At 41.2% G+C, this 18,119-nt stretch overlaps 1 protein-coding gene across 3 annotated transcripts in view; it reads left to right on the top strand.

Moving 5' to 3' along the window:
* The first annotated feature begins 10,511 nt into the window (after positions 1–10,511).
* Positions 10,512–18,119, top strand: part of chst11 (carbohydrate (chondroitin 4) sulfotransferase 11) — a 95,613-nt gene continuing 88,005 nt past the window's right edge. For 2 of the 3 annotated variants that reach the window (XR_005447451.1, XM_038739231.1), the window contains exon 1: positions 10,512–10,728. Coding sequence is in view for 2 of the 3 variants with exons in the window: in XM_038739231.1 (XP_038595159.1) it covers positions 10,611–10,728 (118 nt within the window). In the remaining variant the exon portion in view is untranslated. The remainder of the gene's footprint in view (positions 10,729–18,119) is intronic. The other variant, XM_038739232.1, reaches the window with a different exon arrangement.

Genomic DNA, 18,119 nt, shown 5'->3' with positions numbered 1-18,119 from the left:
TGGTTATTGGAGTGGGGTCAAGATGTGGCAACGGTCTGCAAAATCTTTAGTTAGTCATAAAGAAAGTTTAAATCCATTTATTCTTATACATATTCATATATTCAATTTTTTATACATTACATATATAGTATTTGAGGTGTTGCAAAAGCAGAATGTATACTGTTATTTGCTCCCACAATGATGTTGCTGTGCAACATTTGAGCTTGATCAGGCACAACACTAACAAATATATCTCCAAACAATAGACGTGCATAGGTGGACAAACCTTTAGTCGATTAGTCAGTTAATTGATGAGTCGCTTGGCAATTAATTAATCAACTTTTTTGAAAATAATTTTTGCAGCCCTAGAATTCTGAACACAATGAAAAAAATCATAGGTCACAGGTGACAACAATTGGAATGCAAAACAATATGATAAACAGTCAAAGACCAAGGAAAGAAAAATAACAATGAAATAATCAAAACTGAAATGAAAAAAATCATTAAAATATTATAAAATGAACAAATATTATAATTAAAGGAGAAAAAGGACAATTAAAAATAAATAATTATTTACATAAAGGTTTAATATTGAGTAGATGTAAAAAGCTTCTCTCCTCATGAATCTGCAGCTCCTGTTGTCTTTAACAACTCATAATTACTGCTAATCTCGTCAATGAACGCTCACTTTGCCAAAGCACAGCTCAGATAATTATCATATTAATGGGCTTTATGCTAATGGGATGATCTGTGAGCAGCTCTAGAGGAAAGTGGAAATGAGATGAAGGGGCAGGAGCTGGGATTGTTGAGAAGGACGAATTAACCTATTTCAATATTTAATTTAGATTTTTCTGTCTGACTCTCTTTCTCTCATTTCTTCAGTTTTTCTCTTGTCACTCCTTTAGGAAGCTGCTGCAGGTTGAAAGCCTTGATCTTGACCTTGTAGCTCCCTCTGAGGCACCAAGAGGGGTGATTGTTTAATTCTCACAGTTTTGAAGAGATTATGAATAATTTCTTCTCCTTTCTCGAGTTTTTGAAGATATGTTAGCTATTAAACACTGTGGTCCTACTGAGTAGGAATTGTCACAAAATGTGACAATGAAGTTAAATACACCAAGATGTTCTCACTTCTCATTTGGTCTTTGTTGTCATGTTTTCCTGCTCTTTCTCTCTTTGCTGTCTGTCCTTTAGTTTTCTTTTTTCTTTACTTTCTTTTTTCTATTTTCTCCTCTTCTCTGCTTTCTTTCCTTTCCATTCACGTCTTTCCTTTTCCTGTCCACTTCTTCCTTGTCTTTTTTTTCTCTCCAGAACTGGGTGGTTCCACTCTCAACATGGACAGCATCAGGAAATGTCTGCAACAGGAATCTCCGCTGGGAAAAGCTATTCACGACTTTCACAAATGGCTGGAGGTTGAAAGAGGATTATTAAAAAGAGCATTACAATTGTGAGATCATTGGTAAATGAAAGCTTTAAATGAAATCAAAATTTTGTCAAATTGGACGTGACAACTTTGAACATGCAGCAATAAAAGAAATGTATGTAATATATGCAATTTAAGTGTTATATACAGGATATGATATTAATCTATCTGAAACTAGTGATTACAGGTTTTTGCTTAATTTCAGCATCTCATGGCTGGTATGAGCTGGTAGAGCTGTGCAGGAACAGGTGAAGACTCTCAGTTTGGAGTAAAATATTTGAGTGTGAGAGGCTTAACTGCACAATCATTCATATACACAGAAAGCTACTTGCAGTGTTGTTGTTGCTAGCTAGCTAGCTAGCTAGCTAGGTAAGTAGACTATTAATTCATGCATAGCTCATACATACTTTATTCATTCATTTTCTGAAGGGAAATTGTAGTGTCGCAGCAGAGGTTTACATAAAATTAAAATGAAATCACAGTTTCAAGGCCTACACAACTTACTCAAAAACACGCATGAGATAGTTAAACCAGAAACAAGCAATAAAAAGAAATTAACACACATTTACAAATATATATTCATTCAAACCACTCTAAAAAAGGCATGAAGATATGTCTATCCGACTATCAGTGCAGATGAGTGTAGATTGTGCATAGTGGATTCAGGAGAAATAAGTCTCCACTCCCTGCCCAGAGGGGATTCATTGTATATTTTAATTGCAGGGTGCAGGAATGACTTCCTGTAGCGGTCCTTATTACTATGGAGCTGCAGGAGTCTCAGACTAAAGAGGCTTTGTTGTCCGACCAGTAGATCCTGCAGAGGATGTGAAGTGTTATCCATAATTATGAGCAGTTTGTGCAACATCCTTCCCTCCACAACCAACTCAAGAGGCTCTAGGATAGTCTACAGCACAGAGCCAGCACTCTATATCAGCCTGTTCAGCTTCTTAGTGTCTGGCTTTGATTTAGATGGCTGCAAAAAATTGCACTTGCAACAAAAGACTATTGCTGCACACAATAAATGAGAAGTAGAGTCTGCTCTGTCCCTTCCTGTAGACAGCCTCAGTGTTACACTTCCAGGTGAACACCCAGGTATCTGTAGCCCTCCACCACCTCCACCTCTTCTCCCCACATGTAGATGATGACAGGACTCAGATACAGTTGTACCATAAGTCTGAGGGGTATAGGGTAAAGATGGCGAGAGAACAGTCCCCTGTGGCGCGCCTGTGCTGCTAACCACCTACTCAGACACACATCCCCTCAGTCTCACAAACTGTACTCTGTCGGTCAGGTAGTCAATGAGCCAGGAGGCTGTGGATGTATCTACCTGCATCTTTTGGAGCTTCCCCAACAATAGTATATGCTAGATGGTGTTAAAGGCACTGGAAAAATGGAAGAACACAGCATTACTATTCATTTCCAAGTGAGAGTGGGATCGCTGGAGCAGGCAGATGATGGCATCTTCGACACCCACCTCAGGGCGGTAGGCCGGTAGGCAAACTGCCTACAGCACTGACAGAATCAATTATTTGGACCACATCAAAAGAAGTCCCACCAGCCAGTGAGACCTAAATCTTGACTGACCTTGTACTTCTAGAGAGCAGCTTGTGTTTTCTCCTCCTCCTCATCGTCACTACTCTCTATCACAGTGAAAGAGTATGAATACGGTTACTGAGGGGGAAACAATTATATGGCCTGATCATGTATGATACATTTGTCTAGTGCTGCAGAATAGATGATATGATATATGCTTCTATTACTGAATGAAAACCCATGCTGCAGGGATCTATGATGGGATTCTAGTTAACTCCTCATTATTGTAGCCAACTTCCAGTGGCTCAAGCTGTAAAACCAGAAATAGTGTCATTAGTTGACTGGTAAAACTTGATCAAAATGGTGACCCCACAATAAGAAACACTGTCATGTAGAAAAATATGACTGAAATATAACTGTTTTGGATGTGCACACACAATACTATGACACCGAATGGACTTAGCGATGACCTGATCTTAAAACACTTTTTAAATAAGCACTGTATGTCATCTTTTGAAACCCACGATCATCCCCAAGATTATCCTACAATGGGAAATGAACTGGGTTTATTCAAATGTCCCATTATTGCCATCTAGTGTTCGGTCCAGTGAATCAGTGAAGGCCAGAAACCATAGACTGTTATGTAAAAAACAGTGTTTTGAGAGCTTCATATTGTATGTAATGTGGTTTAAATCTGATTTATTATATACTTGTGATTGGTCCCTGTATCTATAACCATGAGATCAGAAAAGTCATTGGTTCCTAAATTATTGGGTCCAACTCCCAGCTGTCTATTAACTCTGCCCTTGTGTGTATTACTGAATTGAACCTGTGTACTTCAAACGCTCTTATGAGGCTCTGTGCCAAAACACGTAAGCATTTTTCTTTCGTGATGTAAGCCAAATAAACAACTGATATGTAAGTATTTTGTCCTCCTTGACTTGAGAATTTTTTCCTATACAGGTAATGTAGGATGTCGGAATTGTAGGCTATAGAAACGGTTACATGGAAGCTATGTGTTGTTGAGACGTTGACTTTTTTTTTTCATTACCATGCAGTATGTATGATTTTATCTTCCCTAGAACTGCATGACAAAATCCTGAACAAATTCCCCTATATCTTATCTTATTTATCTAACTGAAAGAATGAGAGAATGATCACCAGTTCTGCAGTCATCCTCAAAGTGTTTTATCTTTTAGCCCATTGTTTTGGTTTGCTCTCACTGCGTTCCTATTTTCAGACACAGCAGGCAGCTATTTTCAATTAAAAAGCTTTAAAAACCCACTGTTCGCTATCTGTTCAACACCATACAGCAGACAGAAAACATTAACGAGTCGCTGGTGAACCTAGTGGGACATTTAGCAGCTAAAGAACAGATATTTCCCTCAGGAATTTGTAGAGACCAAATCTGAGCAAAAAGTAAATAAACATGTATTTAGTTTTGTAGCGTGGCAAGAAACAAAAATGACTACTAATGCAGCTCTTTGTCTGATGGGTGTGTACATGGGCTGTTTGCTACACGTTCACCACAACAACTTTGTAAGGTGAAAACATGTCAATGTTGTGTTTACAGCTCGTTGTTCTGCCCCAAGTTTAAGTACTTTCTTGTGTCTTCTCAATACCAGGAATGGAGATGAGTTCTTTCAGATGATTCATTAATGTCTTAGATTGTGTGCAGAAGTCTACATTTACATACTGTTAAATTAGTCAGTATATGTATAAAGTGAATTAGCATGAGGGCTGGACAAAATAAGAGGAACGCGTGACCGTATGCTGCAGTCTAATACAACTCCACATACTGTAGCCTTATTTTGTCCACCCTCTGCTTCTCTTGGTCCATTGGTCCTTGGTCATTTGTGTGGCATCTGCTGAAGTGCTCATATATTAGGTATGTTTCTTGCCATAGTATATTATAACATCTACAGCAAATGATAATATAATATTGCCCAGTATTGTATATGATAAGGTATCATTAGCTAGTCATATCCAATATCAAGCATCTAATGAGGTGACCGTGTAGCTATAGACTAACCAATGATGTCCAACCAAACTGAAGGCCCCCACACATTTTTTTTGCTTTTTCCCCTGGAGATTTTGGTCATAATGCCACAAGTTGTACAATAGCTCACACCTCATTAGTCCACCTACTCCTTGATATATTTTAGCTCTTTCCATAACGATAACTGCCTATCAGAATGCATCTCTGCCAGGCTGGTTATGATTGCTTTAATACCAGTGTCATTGTATATTTGTGTCTGTATATTGTTACTTGTAATGTTTGCTTTTGTTACCTGCCTTGGGTCTATGGATAAATTAGTATTCTTGCTAAACTGAGAATTATCTCAGAGCGCTTTTCATAAAAGAGCAGGTCTAGACCATAATCTGTGATGTTATTTACAGAAGCCCAACAGATATTCATAGTAGTGTTAATGATAATGATCGTGATGTTAATGATTATAATGACAATAATAACAATAGGACTAGTAACAGTAATTGTAGCAGAGAGTGTCGAGCAGGAACACGGGGGCAGCAGGTGACCCGCAGCCACAGATCCAGACTCCACAGCTCCAGAGCCAGAAAACCTGCAGGAAGTGATAGGAGGAGAGAGGAGAGGGACGAGAAAGCACAAGACTACCAGAAAGGGGAGAAGTTGTGTTAGTAACATGCAATAATGGGATAAGGTTGCATACAGAGGGAGAGAAAGTAGAGGAGAGAGGAGCTCAGTGCATCATGGGAAATCCCCCGGCAGTCTAGGCCTATAGCAGCATAACTAAGGGATGGTTCAGGACTCACCTGAGCCAGCCCTAACTATAAGCTTTATCAAAGAGGAAAGTCTTAAGCCTACTCTTAAATGTGGAGATGGTGTCTGCCTCCTGAACCCAAACTGGAACCTGGTTCCACAGGAGAGGAGCTTGATAGCTGAACGCTCTGGCTCCTAGTCTACTTTTGGAGACTCTAGGAACCACAAGTAACCCTGCATTCTGGGAGCGCAGTGCTCTCGTGGGGTAGTAAGGTTCTATGAGCTCTTTAAGATAAGATGGTGCCTGACCATTAAGAGCTTTGTAGGTGAGAAGAATGATTTTAAATTCTATTCTGGATTTTACTGGAAGCCAATGCAAAGAAGCTAAAACAGGAGAAATATGATCTCTTTTCCTGGTTCCTGTCAGAACATGAAGACATGATCTTGGTGAGTCAGGGCTTACAAACTGGACTGACTGGATTCAATTGAGAAATTGTGAAAAATTCTGACTAATATGGGAACTAGACCCTGACTTAAGACTTTAGATTTGATTTATAAATATTTTTTCTATGTCTGGATCACCCCCCACCCCACTGAGGACCATCACATGACTAACTCTGACTCAGACTTAGGAACTGGACTCATACAGGATCTTAAGGACTTTGAAATGGGCTCAGACTTTATATCTGAGGACTTGGGACTTGATTCAGACATGATTTTTCTAGCACTGAGTAACAGGAATACAACCACAGCACAATGATGTTGACTCTGACTCATGCAATGAGAAACTGACCATCATGGTGACCAGGACTTACACAGGTTTAAGACAGCACCTTCCTGTCTCGAACTTACAGACTGAATGTGTATGTCTCATGGACAAGGCCGTAGTGACTTTGTCTCTCACACCGAGAAACTTGTATTTTATGTTCTCTACAGACATCATGAGAGTGACTGTCTTATGGGGACAGGACTCATACAGGATATAAGGGACTAAGAACTGACAAACACATTGAGGAGCATCCATGACCTGGAATCCACATGGTCAAGGCAGTGTTGACTCTGACTCACATACCAAGAACTAGGACTCTGACTTGGACAGGATTTTAGGGGGTTGGAACTAGGCTCAGATCTGAGAAGACTGCGGACTTGATTTTGCCTGACTCCCAGTGAGTACAGATTTGGGCTCACATTTGAGACCAGAGGAACTGGGACTCAACTTGAACATTAACAACTCTAGAACAGGAATCAAGGGACTCACCTTGAACTTAGACTTGCACTTCCACATTGGGAATTTGGGACTCACCTCAGGTATGACTTTAATGACCCACAAATTGTGGAAGTGGGACTCAGTTCAGATGTGTTGTTGACAATTCTGATTCAGACTTGAGATTAAGATGACATTGGTGACTCTTACTTAAACATTAACAACTTAGAGCTCAACCTTTGATGAAAATACTACAACACTGCTGTGTCTCAACAGGTTTAGTTGGCATCCATGTCATGAGCCCCAACGCTGGAGCTATCCCCCAAGTCTTTGTTGCAGAGATTAAATGCAGTCCAACTTAACGATGGCTGGAAGCCTACCCCAGATCAGCATCCCTTTTTCTACACTATTTCCTAAAAACAGCCGTGTTTCGAAGGCCATTAAGACAGAAAATGGCTACCAGCTGCTTTTGACACCTATTGATTTTTTTCTCCGGCAGTGATAATAATTCACTGTCACCTCCTTGATGTGCTGTCACACACTGTTTTGAGGTGAAGTCCTGAGAGGTCAGATTTGAGATATTTGTTCAACCCTTGAAAAAGCTCTGCTCTCTGAGGTCAATGCCAGAGCAGCAGATTCAAATGAGTTTCGTCCTCTGAATGTTGCCTGTCTGAATTATTCATGGACAAGCTCATAGTCCATCTCTGTGGAGGCTGACCCCACAATACATGAGCAGGTTAATGCATGACATTTTCAAAACTTTATGCTAGAATTGTGTGATTATAGCATCTTGCAAACTACGCGTATCACTTAAAGCTGCACCAATGTTTTTTTTCTTTTCAAATGCCTGTACAATGTGAAAGGTGTCGCTTGTAGGGAGTAGCCTGCTGCTGTTCCCCTCGGGTCTACAGAGCCTTTTAGCGCCTTTCAGCTTCTGGTTTTCAAATTTCTCATGGCTGTGAGAAAGTTAGCAACTAGCTGATGAAGTAGAGCTTTAAGTAGAGAGCATTTGCTTGTAAAGTGACAGAAATTTTCTCAGGAGTTGGTTGACTAAAACAGTGTTAAAAGGAGAGAATGTTGGATTCACCAGGTGGACAAAAATATGACTCCAAGTGAATGATAATGTAGATAATATTGCTTTCTGTCTGCTGGCTGCGAAATAAGAAACTGTATGCTGACACATCAGCCACAAGAACTTAAATGTGATAATTTATCAGTGTTGTGTTTACAGTTGCCCCCAAGTGGCCAAAAACTAGTGCAGTTTTTGTTAGAAATGCCAAGTCACACCTACAAATCTTTGTTTTATAGGTCACAACTTGACTGGTACTAAATGATTAAATCCGTTCATACTTTATGTAGCAGAGGACAAAGAAAAAAGTTATTTATCTAATATTTTCAGCTTTTGCAAGCCACTATAGTCTCCTGCCCTGCTGCCCTGACACAATAATAAGGGACTGGTGTCTTTATGCTGCCTTGGTGCTCAGCTCATTGACCCAAACCCAGCATGTGTCTGAGGTCTTAATGATGAGAGGAAACTGCTGAGCCTGTGGCATCATTATTGAACAGCAGGCAAGTGCTTGAGATCACCCAGAAGAGTGACGGCAATATGATGGCCAACTCACCAGCTTGCAATGACAGCTTCACCTGAAACCTGACGAACAGGCGGATGAGGACTGACGCTCTGTTGTGTCTGTGCTGCTTTCCAGGTTTGTTTGCATTTTCATGGACTGTTGCTTCAAGCATAACTTTGAGGTATACAGTACCTTTGACGCATTTTTATGCTCTCAACTTTAAAGAATATAAGATGCTCCCTAAGATTCTGGCTCTGAAAGTCTCTGTAGGCTTTAATATAGCTGAGTTTAAAAAGGCTGCAGGAGAGTGATAAGACTCTGGGATCTGATGCATTTACATGGAGTAAATACTCTGGCTTATACTCTGTGTTTTTATTACTATGCACAGGCCTCAGGGGTTTAACAGCCTTAATTTCATGTAATGAACTAGACAGGGATTATTGAATTACCCAAATTAATAGTATTTATCGGCAAATGCTCTTGCTTTAATTGATGCATATGGTGTCTTTATTGAGACGTTAGGCCAGAGTTCCTGATGCACTCCCATGTTTGCTTTTCCTCTTTTAAATTCCCCTCTGATTCAATGCAGCTTAGCATAGTGACTGTCTTAAAACAACTGTTGAATATTCATGCAGATCATTAATGGATGCGGGGACCTGAGTGCATTTCTTAAAAGCGTGCCCCTCTACCCCTTAGCTCCACACTCTGCATTCAAATAAAAAAATTTACATCTATAAACTGTACAACATGGTGTGCCGTGTGCAAGCTCATCATTTTAATTATCTTGGAGTCTTGCAGCTTGTCAGTCAAGTACATATTGGTTACCATCCATTCCATGTTAATGACCTGCACTGCTGTGCTGTTGCTTGCTGAACATTGCAGCAGTTGGGTGCACATTTTCTGAGGCTTTCCTCAGATCACCTTTTGATTCTCTCCTTGACAAGACCAGCTTGTGTAATTAAAACAGACATCCTAATTTGAAAAAGTGCACTGGAGTGTATGCCTGGAAATGCCATGAGAGCATAATTTGATCAAAGCAAGTCAGCTTCTATGACCTTGTGCAGGTTAAGATGCTGCATGGAGGTCTATCCATCACTGCCTGCTCGTCTTGGACAGTGTTCAGAAGTTTCACCTGATACCCATACAGTGTGTGCCCTCACACCACTAGGTGGCACTGTAGCTGTTGGTATAGGTATATGAAGCAATATTACTGTTGTATGTATTATTGTGTAGCCTATGTTTTGTATTTTGTCAGGAGGGAATGAAAAATAAAATCGATACAAAGGTGTGTAAGATGAAAAAAACGTAGTGCCATAATACTGATTATGCTACTACAATAATGCCTGCAACTGCAACTACTGATCTAGCTCCACTGTTAGTACCACTGCTTTTACTAATGTACTGTGAGCTGTACCAATTTAACTTATTCTACTACTACTTTAACTATTACAGATAGGTCCACCCCTGTAGTGGCATTAGTGCAATTACTGTAACTGTTACTGTCACAATAGATGGTTATAGCATCATCATTTATTTGTTGATTATATTTGTTTATCATTAATGTGAATCTGCAAAGTAAAGTTGGTTAAGGTGGAGCCAGTGTGAGCTACTTTGCATAGGCTACTAGTTAATAGTAAAATCTATAAGATTAGATTAGATTAGATGGCCATAGGCTATAGTTATCTGATAAATGTATTGGAGTAAAAAGTAGCTTACGATATTACCCCCCAAAATGTAGTGGAGTTGAAATATAAGTAACATAAAGGGTGGAAAGTAACTACACTACTAAGTGCACTTACTCTTTACTTACTGTAGTATAGTCTACTTAAATACTTCACTATTTTTGCTATTAGCTATTTATTTGTAATGGGTTAGGGTTTTCTCCCCTAATGGAAATAGTTAAACAACAGGTTTTAATGTGATGCTCTTGAACAGAAGCGCACATCTGGGCGTGCTCATTCCCTTCGAGCAGGGGTGTCCCCCCCCACCCCCACCCCCCACCCCTCCAGCACCCCGGCAGTGGTACGCTCCGTGTTGGATGAGTTCAGCCCATTGACCGGCAGACACTCCTCATCAGTACCACCGGAGCCCCGGACATTCCAACAAACCGGCCCTTCATTCCCCCACAAAGCCAGCAGCACCCTCCAGCTTCTCCGCCCCGTCATGAAACAGACTCTTAGCGAACTGATGAGGATGAGCAGGATATGCCGGATGGTATTTGCCACCTGTTTGGGATCCTTTATTCTGGTCATCTTTTATTTCCAAAGTATGTTCCAACCAGGTAGGATCGCCCTCCTCTCCTCTCTGTCGGATGTGTGTGTGTATAGCTATGTGGGTGTGTATATTGATGTATGGCATCTTGTCTGGCCGCCTCGTGGCATGCTGACACATCGATTTGTCCAGGCTGTACTATAACGCAGCGGATAAATAACTCATACTTGTGCCGCGTGGACGCGTAAATCACCCGGCAGGAGCGCACTGTCTTAAATCAATCATACATGTGGCACAATTACGCGACTCTGGCTTGGTTGTCTTGTTGCGCTTTTGTCCGGCTTTTGTTGAGCGGTTCTTTCTTGGTGGAAGTGTGGGTTTGAGCGTTTGGGATTGGATGTGAGCAAGCTGATCGCTCGCTTCCCCTTAGCTGACAAGTGGCATGGAGATGGTAGGGGAGGCTTTTTGTCTACAGAAACGTGACGATGGGAATCGGTGCACGGGCGGCAGTGGCGTTTGGCAAAGTGGGCACTGGCTGGCTGAAGCGAACCCCAGATTGATCCACCTAGATGTTCTTACATTTGGATCGAGAGCAAAGACCAGGCTATATTGAAAAATCTAAAAATAGGCTAAACCATCTTTAGGGAGCATTTAAGACTGTTGTCCACTCTAATCTGTGAGACCCGTTTCATAATTTATCACACATTAAAGACAATCCTCTCCATGCCAGCTGGGGTTCCAGGGGGAGCATTTGCATCAAATTATGTCAAACTACAACTAGTAGATTTGGTATGTTGCTATACCAACCCTCTTTTTATAGTGAATCAACGCCCCTGAATGTGGTAATGTGGCATAAAGCAGCCTCTGCGTGCGCCAAAATCAAAGAGCCCTGCGTTCAGGAGCGCACAGTGGCGTTGACTCAGTGCTGCTGACCTACAGTATAGGTTTACTGTAACCTGCAAAAAAAAAGGCAATCTTTCTGTGTAGGCCTATTTGCTTTCCATGAACAGAAACTGAATCATTCCCAAGCTAAAATGATAATCTCTTAATGTTGCTGTTGGAGACTGTGTGTCTGCAAGGGCTCAGTGGCTGATTTTAAAGCCCCTCTATCATGCTTTATGGCATTTTTACATATTTAATGCTCCCATGATACTTCAGGTTGCAGTATCCATATAAAATTGATCTGCTCTAGTGTCCATAGATAAGGTAAAAGGCGTACAGAGAACATACAGGACTGTCAGTCTATATGATGTGAAAGCAGAGAAAAGTGAAACCTTACAGAGGAATTCCTACTGTATCTGATGTCATGGTGCTGCGGGGATAAATGATAGATGAGACATGAGATACACCAGAGAGAAAAAGCATACAGGAGCATTGTCCACACCAGTATGAAACCAAAGCAGACGTGCTGTCACAGTTCTGATCTGGAGGCCTTTTTCTGCACATCCTCTGGCTCTGTGTGAGTCACCGGTGTTGCTACTGGCAGTTATGGACAGTTGATATTTCTAATCACCACAAAGAAAATCATCATTACACATCCCTTCAGGGGGGATATCATGATTTAAATGACTGCACGGTAATATTAACTTGATTTGTTCTTTTCCAATCACTATCCTTGTAAGAATATAATCAAATTACTGAATCAATGTTTGGAAAGGCTTAGATCAGAGGTACCTAAACCTTTGCATGTCAGCGATTGCTAAATAGATTAATGGACGGGACCGCGCTCAACCTTTCTGTATTGTTGACATTGGCTTTACTGCAGACCCCACTGCTGTATGTGGAAAAATGATAATAATAATTGCAACATTTTTCCCTTTGGTTCTATTTTTGCTTCTGACCCTAATAAAACCCAATATGTGGGAAAGCATTGAAGTGGTAACCTTTGCTTTTGCCACAAACTAGGCTCACACATTTGATGACAGCAAACAAATAAGGACATATTTCATGATTTGTGTTATATGGGCTGTAATTGAACAGATATATGCTTATTTTGTTTGCCAAAAAGTAATTCACAGACAAAGAAATGTACAGCGTGTTTTCCTACACAGAGACATGACTTAGATTTGTGGTTAATTCAACTCAAACAGGACATTAAGGCTAAAAGGTCAGTATGAATTATCCAGGGTGAAGTGGACACTGGAAAGAGATCTTGTTCCTGGAAAGAGATCTTGAATTTTCAGTTCTGTAAGCACCTCTAATAAAATTTCACTGAGCTCCATTGCATTGGAGTGGAAGCAGCACTCTCACTACATGCCTAGATACCCCACGACGTAGTGGAGAAAATACTGTCTTTTTAAAATTTTAGATGACTTAACCCTTTCAGCATTTAATAAGATCCTGTCTTAAGAAAGCCCCACCTGAGAGGGGCCTCTAGTCGGACATAATTTAGCTAAGAATTAACACAACTGTATCCTGTAGCAGGAACATTGTACAGAGCAAGACCTCTCCTCTACTGTACATCATTAAATGAGCTTCCAGGCAGGGAATTGATTTTAAAAATTGAACCTAGACTCCATTAAACCCTTGTCAAGGACCCCTGGATCCTGCTCTCACGGTTGTGCCAATCTCTGCAGGCATTGCATCAGTCTCTGCCTGGCACACACACACACACACACACACACACACACACAGTGTGAAATGTGAATGTTTTGTTTTGGTGATGACAGGGTGCTGCTCTGTAACGAAAAGGATATGTCAAAAGCAGGGTGGCTGAGAAGGAGCTGGTATAAGTTTTTGCAGTGTGTATTAATGCATGATTACACGGTGAAACGGATCCTAGTGATTATTATGTGTGTTAGTGTTGTTGGCTTCCTTTAAAACCAGTTTTCTCATCGCTCTCTCAATCTGTTTACTGTTTTTCTGTAAATAACCGCTGATAGAAACAGTGAAGAATAGGGAAGAGTGAAAAAGGTTTACCCTATCTTTTTCACTCTTCCCTATTCTTCACTGTTTCTTTCTCACACACACACACACCACCACACACGGCAGCACCATTGTTGTCCATCAGATAAAGTTCCAGGCAGCGTCTCCCTGCTTCGGGTATGTTTAGTAGGCCTGGGAATCCTGTCTGGCCTCTCAGTGTAAACTCTCACCTCTCTTCCAGGACCTGCGGGGTCATGACCTCTTGTAAAAGAGAAAGAGGAGGGGGGAGACACACAGTGGTTTCACACTGTGGCATTAGCTAACACACACACCAAGCATGGCTTAAGGACTTGCAGTATATTCCAAACACAAATGGATCTGAAGTATTCATACTACAAAAAGTCAGCTTTGTAGCCAAAAAGGAACACCACATTTGGCTTGATTGAGAGTGTGAAAATTAAATTTTAAACTCTACAATGACTTGATTTTTCACTTCATTGCTCCCACTGAGACTCACAAGCTCTTCCATCTGGCGTGGAGACCAGAGAACGAATAGACCTGGAGAGACTGTGAATGCACTGGCAGCAGCCTGCAGCGCTGTATTCGACAGCAGTTTGAGGACAACGCCAAATTATATTTTGTTTGGAGTGTACTGCCAATCTTAGTCAAAGCAGACCGAAAGCAGTTAAAACAGTATTTAAGCCAATTTTCAGTCTCTCTGTTTAAAAGGAATGCCAACTTTTTGTAAAATAGTGATGTTGTTGTGGTGGCCGAGGAATGTCCAGACAGAAGTTTCTTTTTTCAGAAGAAATGATTTACAGATCAGTTTTTTATTTATTGGTTATATAAAAGCACAGCTCAACCAAATTGCAAAAATATATATCCCCTTACTCCTGGTGCGGTCTAGCCAACGGCATTAGGCGTTTTCAGTCCGGAAGAACTTTTCACAGTTGTAGAACAGTTGGAGGACCGCTTCCCCCTTTTCATTGTGTCTGCACTGCAAGAACTGGGAACAGTCGTAGTTCTTAGAACGCCATTTGAGTGGATTTTTAAGCTCCTTCTTCAGAGTAGGTACTCTTCCAGCACAAAAGGAACCTTGAGTGACCTAAGTGTACGTTGATTGGTCGAACACATGAGCCAGGTCCTTATCGCCAAACTGCATTTTTAAAAACCTGTGTTAGCCGTGTCAACAACAAGACGGTCGCCTTAAAAAATGGCACAAAACATGGACAAATGGACTTTTAGCTTGCAGAAGTGACATTGCTATACCAACGGCAGGCCGGCTTACCTTCACCGATTCCACTGGCAGTGTGAATGCAAACAGAAAAAAATCCCTTGCAGGTATGCAGTTCTCGAGGGAGCAGGTCAATGGGCCTATCTACCTATAGGCCTACCTTTTATGCTGCTCAAACTGCTGCACCATAAACTAAACTGCATTCACCTCTTTTGTATTCAGTGTGAGGCAGTAATGCAACACAGCTTGAGGCAGAAATCTCAGAGAGATAATTAAAAACCTGGACAAGTAAAACCATGGATAGATCATTATTGGAGCTAAGTGATGTTAGTGAACTGAAACTTTAATACGCTGGATACTTCAGTACCAGCACAGAGCTATCCAACAGAGACTGGTGAGTTTGGGCCAAACCTCTCATCGTGTATTGGTTACTAATTGGCCAAAATCCCAAAAAGTCAGTGGAGTCCTTTAGTTCGAAATTGAAATGAAATATCCAGCGTTTGGAAACAAAATGACTGCTGGCGTCATAATATAAGCTGGCATTAGAAGATCACTCCAAGTTATTTAAGATGCTTACTGACAGCAGTCCTGTCTGCCCGCCTGAAATATTGAGTCGTGAATTTCAGGCAGCAAAAGCTTTTTCCAAAATGAGTGTGTGGGGTTTTTTAAAAGAAAACCCCTCCGTAGATTCCCAGTACACACATTGCTGCAGACGCACAAACAGACACAAACAGCCTGGCATGAAACATAGGTCATTTGTGCCAAATGAAGGTCGTCATGGCTGTTGGTATATTTCAGCCAGAAGGGCCGGCTCGTTTAGTTTAGCCTCAGGTCGCTGACAGCTGTGAGTGAGAACCTGTGCCTCCCCACCTCCATCTTGTCTCTCTAAATTCACTTTGAGCCTAAGGTTACTTTGTGCCCATGACAGATCTAGTCTACCTCATCAGTCTGAGTCTCTGCTGCTCCTTTAAAGGCATTGTGGCTGCTGAGATCAGCGTGGCTAATAAGGCAGTTTGCTCTGTGGGCTGCTTGTTTGGTTTCTTTGTGAAGTGCCTCTGGGATATTTTAAACTCTGTGTGTGTTTGGGTGTGCTGAGATTGCAGCTCTGTTCACCCATCGTCCTGTGAGTGGTAACCTGCTTGTGCACCCACATTTCACATCTCCTAGAAAGCCCTTGTGCCTCCAGAGCAGTCAGCTGCGCCCAGACTGACCTCCTTTGAAGTCCCAATCTAATTTTTCTTTACTCTGTATGTGCCTGTGTATGTGAGGCAGAGATTTCCATAACAACGGACATGGAACAAAGCTACGCTGGTTTTAAGGAAGGAATGGCAGATCTTGGGAAAGAAAGAGATATACCTTCCTGGAATTTGTGTGGGAAACTCGAAATTCCTCACCTTCATTGGCCTGTGGCAGTAGTGTCAGCTGTAACCGATACTGTAGTTGCAGAGAGAGACCTAAAGTGCTGAGTCGCTGGGGTCGTTTACCTCAAACATGAGGTTCTGTAATCTGAGAAATGGGTTCCTATACTCCAACCTTCTTTACAAAACTCAAAAAAATACATTTAACATTTAATAATTATGTTGTACACTGGCAATAACAAGGGATATGAGTAACCACTGAAATTATTGTATATGATTAGGGTAAACACCAACATACTTGTCAGCGTGTAACTGGAGACTAAGGCTGCAACTAATGAATAATAATGTTTCCCTTCAACAGGTCAAAAATGAAGAACAATGTCTATTCTGAGAGACTAGGGTCGGGAGTAGATTTTGGCCATATCGCCTATGAGAGATAAAGGTCGGATCAGTTGTTGAAGGATTTTCTGTCAATCAACTTCACTACTAATAACAGACGCACCTATACCTGGAAAGGGGGGGAGTTGCACGTGTTAGAAAGCATCTTCTTCACCAGTTGTTATCATGTTCTCGTTCACAGCAAATGTTTCTTCACTCTCTTCCTCAGTGTCCGTGGATAGTTGATGTTTTCTCTTTAAGTAGATGACCTAACCGTCAGAGGTAAGAAAATAGACAGTGGTGCTTTCAACATCACAAAATCATAATCAGCATTCCCATCACTAAATTAGCCAAAGTTGAATTCTACATGAACGTACAACTAGAGATGTTCTTATAGAGGAGATATGCCACTCAGTCACATCCTCAATACAACTCTATAGGGAAAGCCCGTAACAGCAAAGATGGCGGTTATCCCGCCCCTCCCGCTAGAAAGCCAATCGTCTGCTTTTAACCGCCAAAGCGGGAGATATTTCAGCCAATTGTGTGGTTCCATTGATGTAAGGGTCTGTTTTACTTCTACTGTGCAAACGTGGTAGTAGAAAAAGGCTTTTTAAACCTTATTTTTGGGCAAAGAGATTTTTATTCGATTTTACTGCTGATCTTATTCATGTAGTTTTTACGTCCCGGTGACCAGTAAAACTGTAGTTCTGGCTCTCTCCCCAATTCGTTCAGATAGGAGCCTGGTCTTATTAATCCAAAATAACTGCACGGAGGCGTTGCCAAGATGGCGGCCGAGTGGCATGACTTGCCTATAAGGACTTTGATAAAACATAGATTTACTTCAACTCTGTGAGCAAATCTACTCATCTTGGCAATTTTATTGAAACTAATCGATTTCATTTTGAAATGCTGCTGTTATAAGCAATGGTGTGGTGAAACCCTAAAAGAGTCTCAATAGTACATTAAGCATTGATGAGCCCTGCTCACAATTAATTTGTTTGTTTTTCTGGTTCTCTATTTTTCTGAATTCTGGATTTTTAAGCCCGTTTCCACAGGCTTGCTGTGTAATAAAGGGCTGCCCTTCTGTTGTAGTGTTCCACACGTTGAGCCTGTCTGATGTTATCACACACAAGTCCGCGTAGACAGGAGAAGACCTAAACAGATAAAATGAGATACTTGTACCCTGTGTTTGTGTGTGTGATTGTCTGCATCATGTGGGTGTGTTTGTGCTCCCTTGTCTCTCAGCACCAGTCATTGTCCTCTGAGCCAGCACACTCCTCTACTCATGTGTGTGTATTGTGAGAGTGTATGCCGGATGTCCTGTTTGTGTGATTTTAGTGCTACTGCTGTTTTCCTGCTCAGCTTTGCTGCTAAATCCTGGATCAAAAATCCCAACGTCAGGGGGGAGGGGTGGATCTCCTGCTGTGTCCCAGCACATAGCATCCACATCCAGCACCAGCGACCTATACCCAGATTTGCTGCTACACATACAGTAACCTGTTGTGTTTCTCAAATAAGCATTGAAGGGAACACCTTTTGAAGCTGTTTTAAGTTGATGTCACAGAGATATTTCATGTAACTAGCACATACAAACTTTGATTTTATTTCTTAGATTTATGCAAGATT

The sequence above is a fragment of the Micropterus salmoides genome, unplaced genomic scaffold (genome assembly GCF_014851395.1).
Source record: "Micropterus salmoides isolate LMB-PRFRI ecotype aquatic unplaced genomic scaffold, ASM1485139v1 Ms_hic_scaffold_23, whole genome shotgun sequence".
NCBI classification, from domain to species: domain Eukaryota; kingdom Metazoa; phylum Chordata; class Actinopteri; order Centrarchiformes; family Centrarchidae; genus Micropterus; species Micropterus salmoides.
Note: the sequence above shows the minus strand (reverse complement) of the source record. Positions and strands in the feature narration are given on the sequence as shown.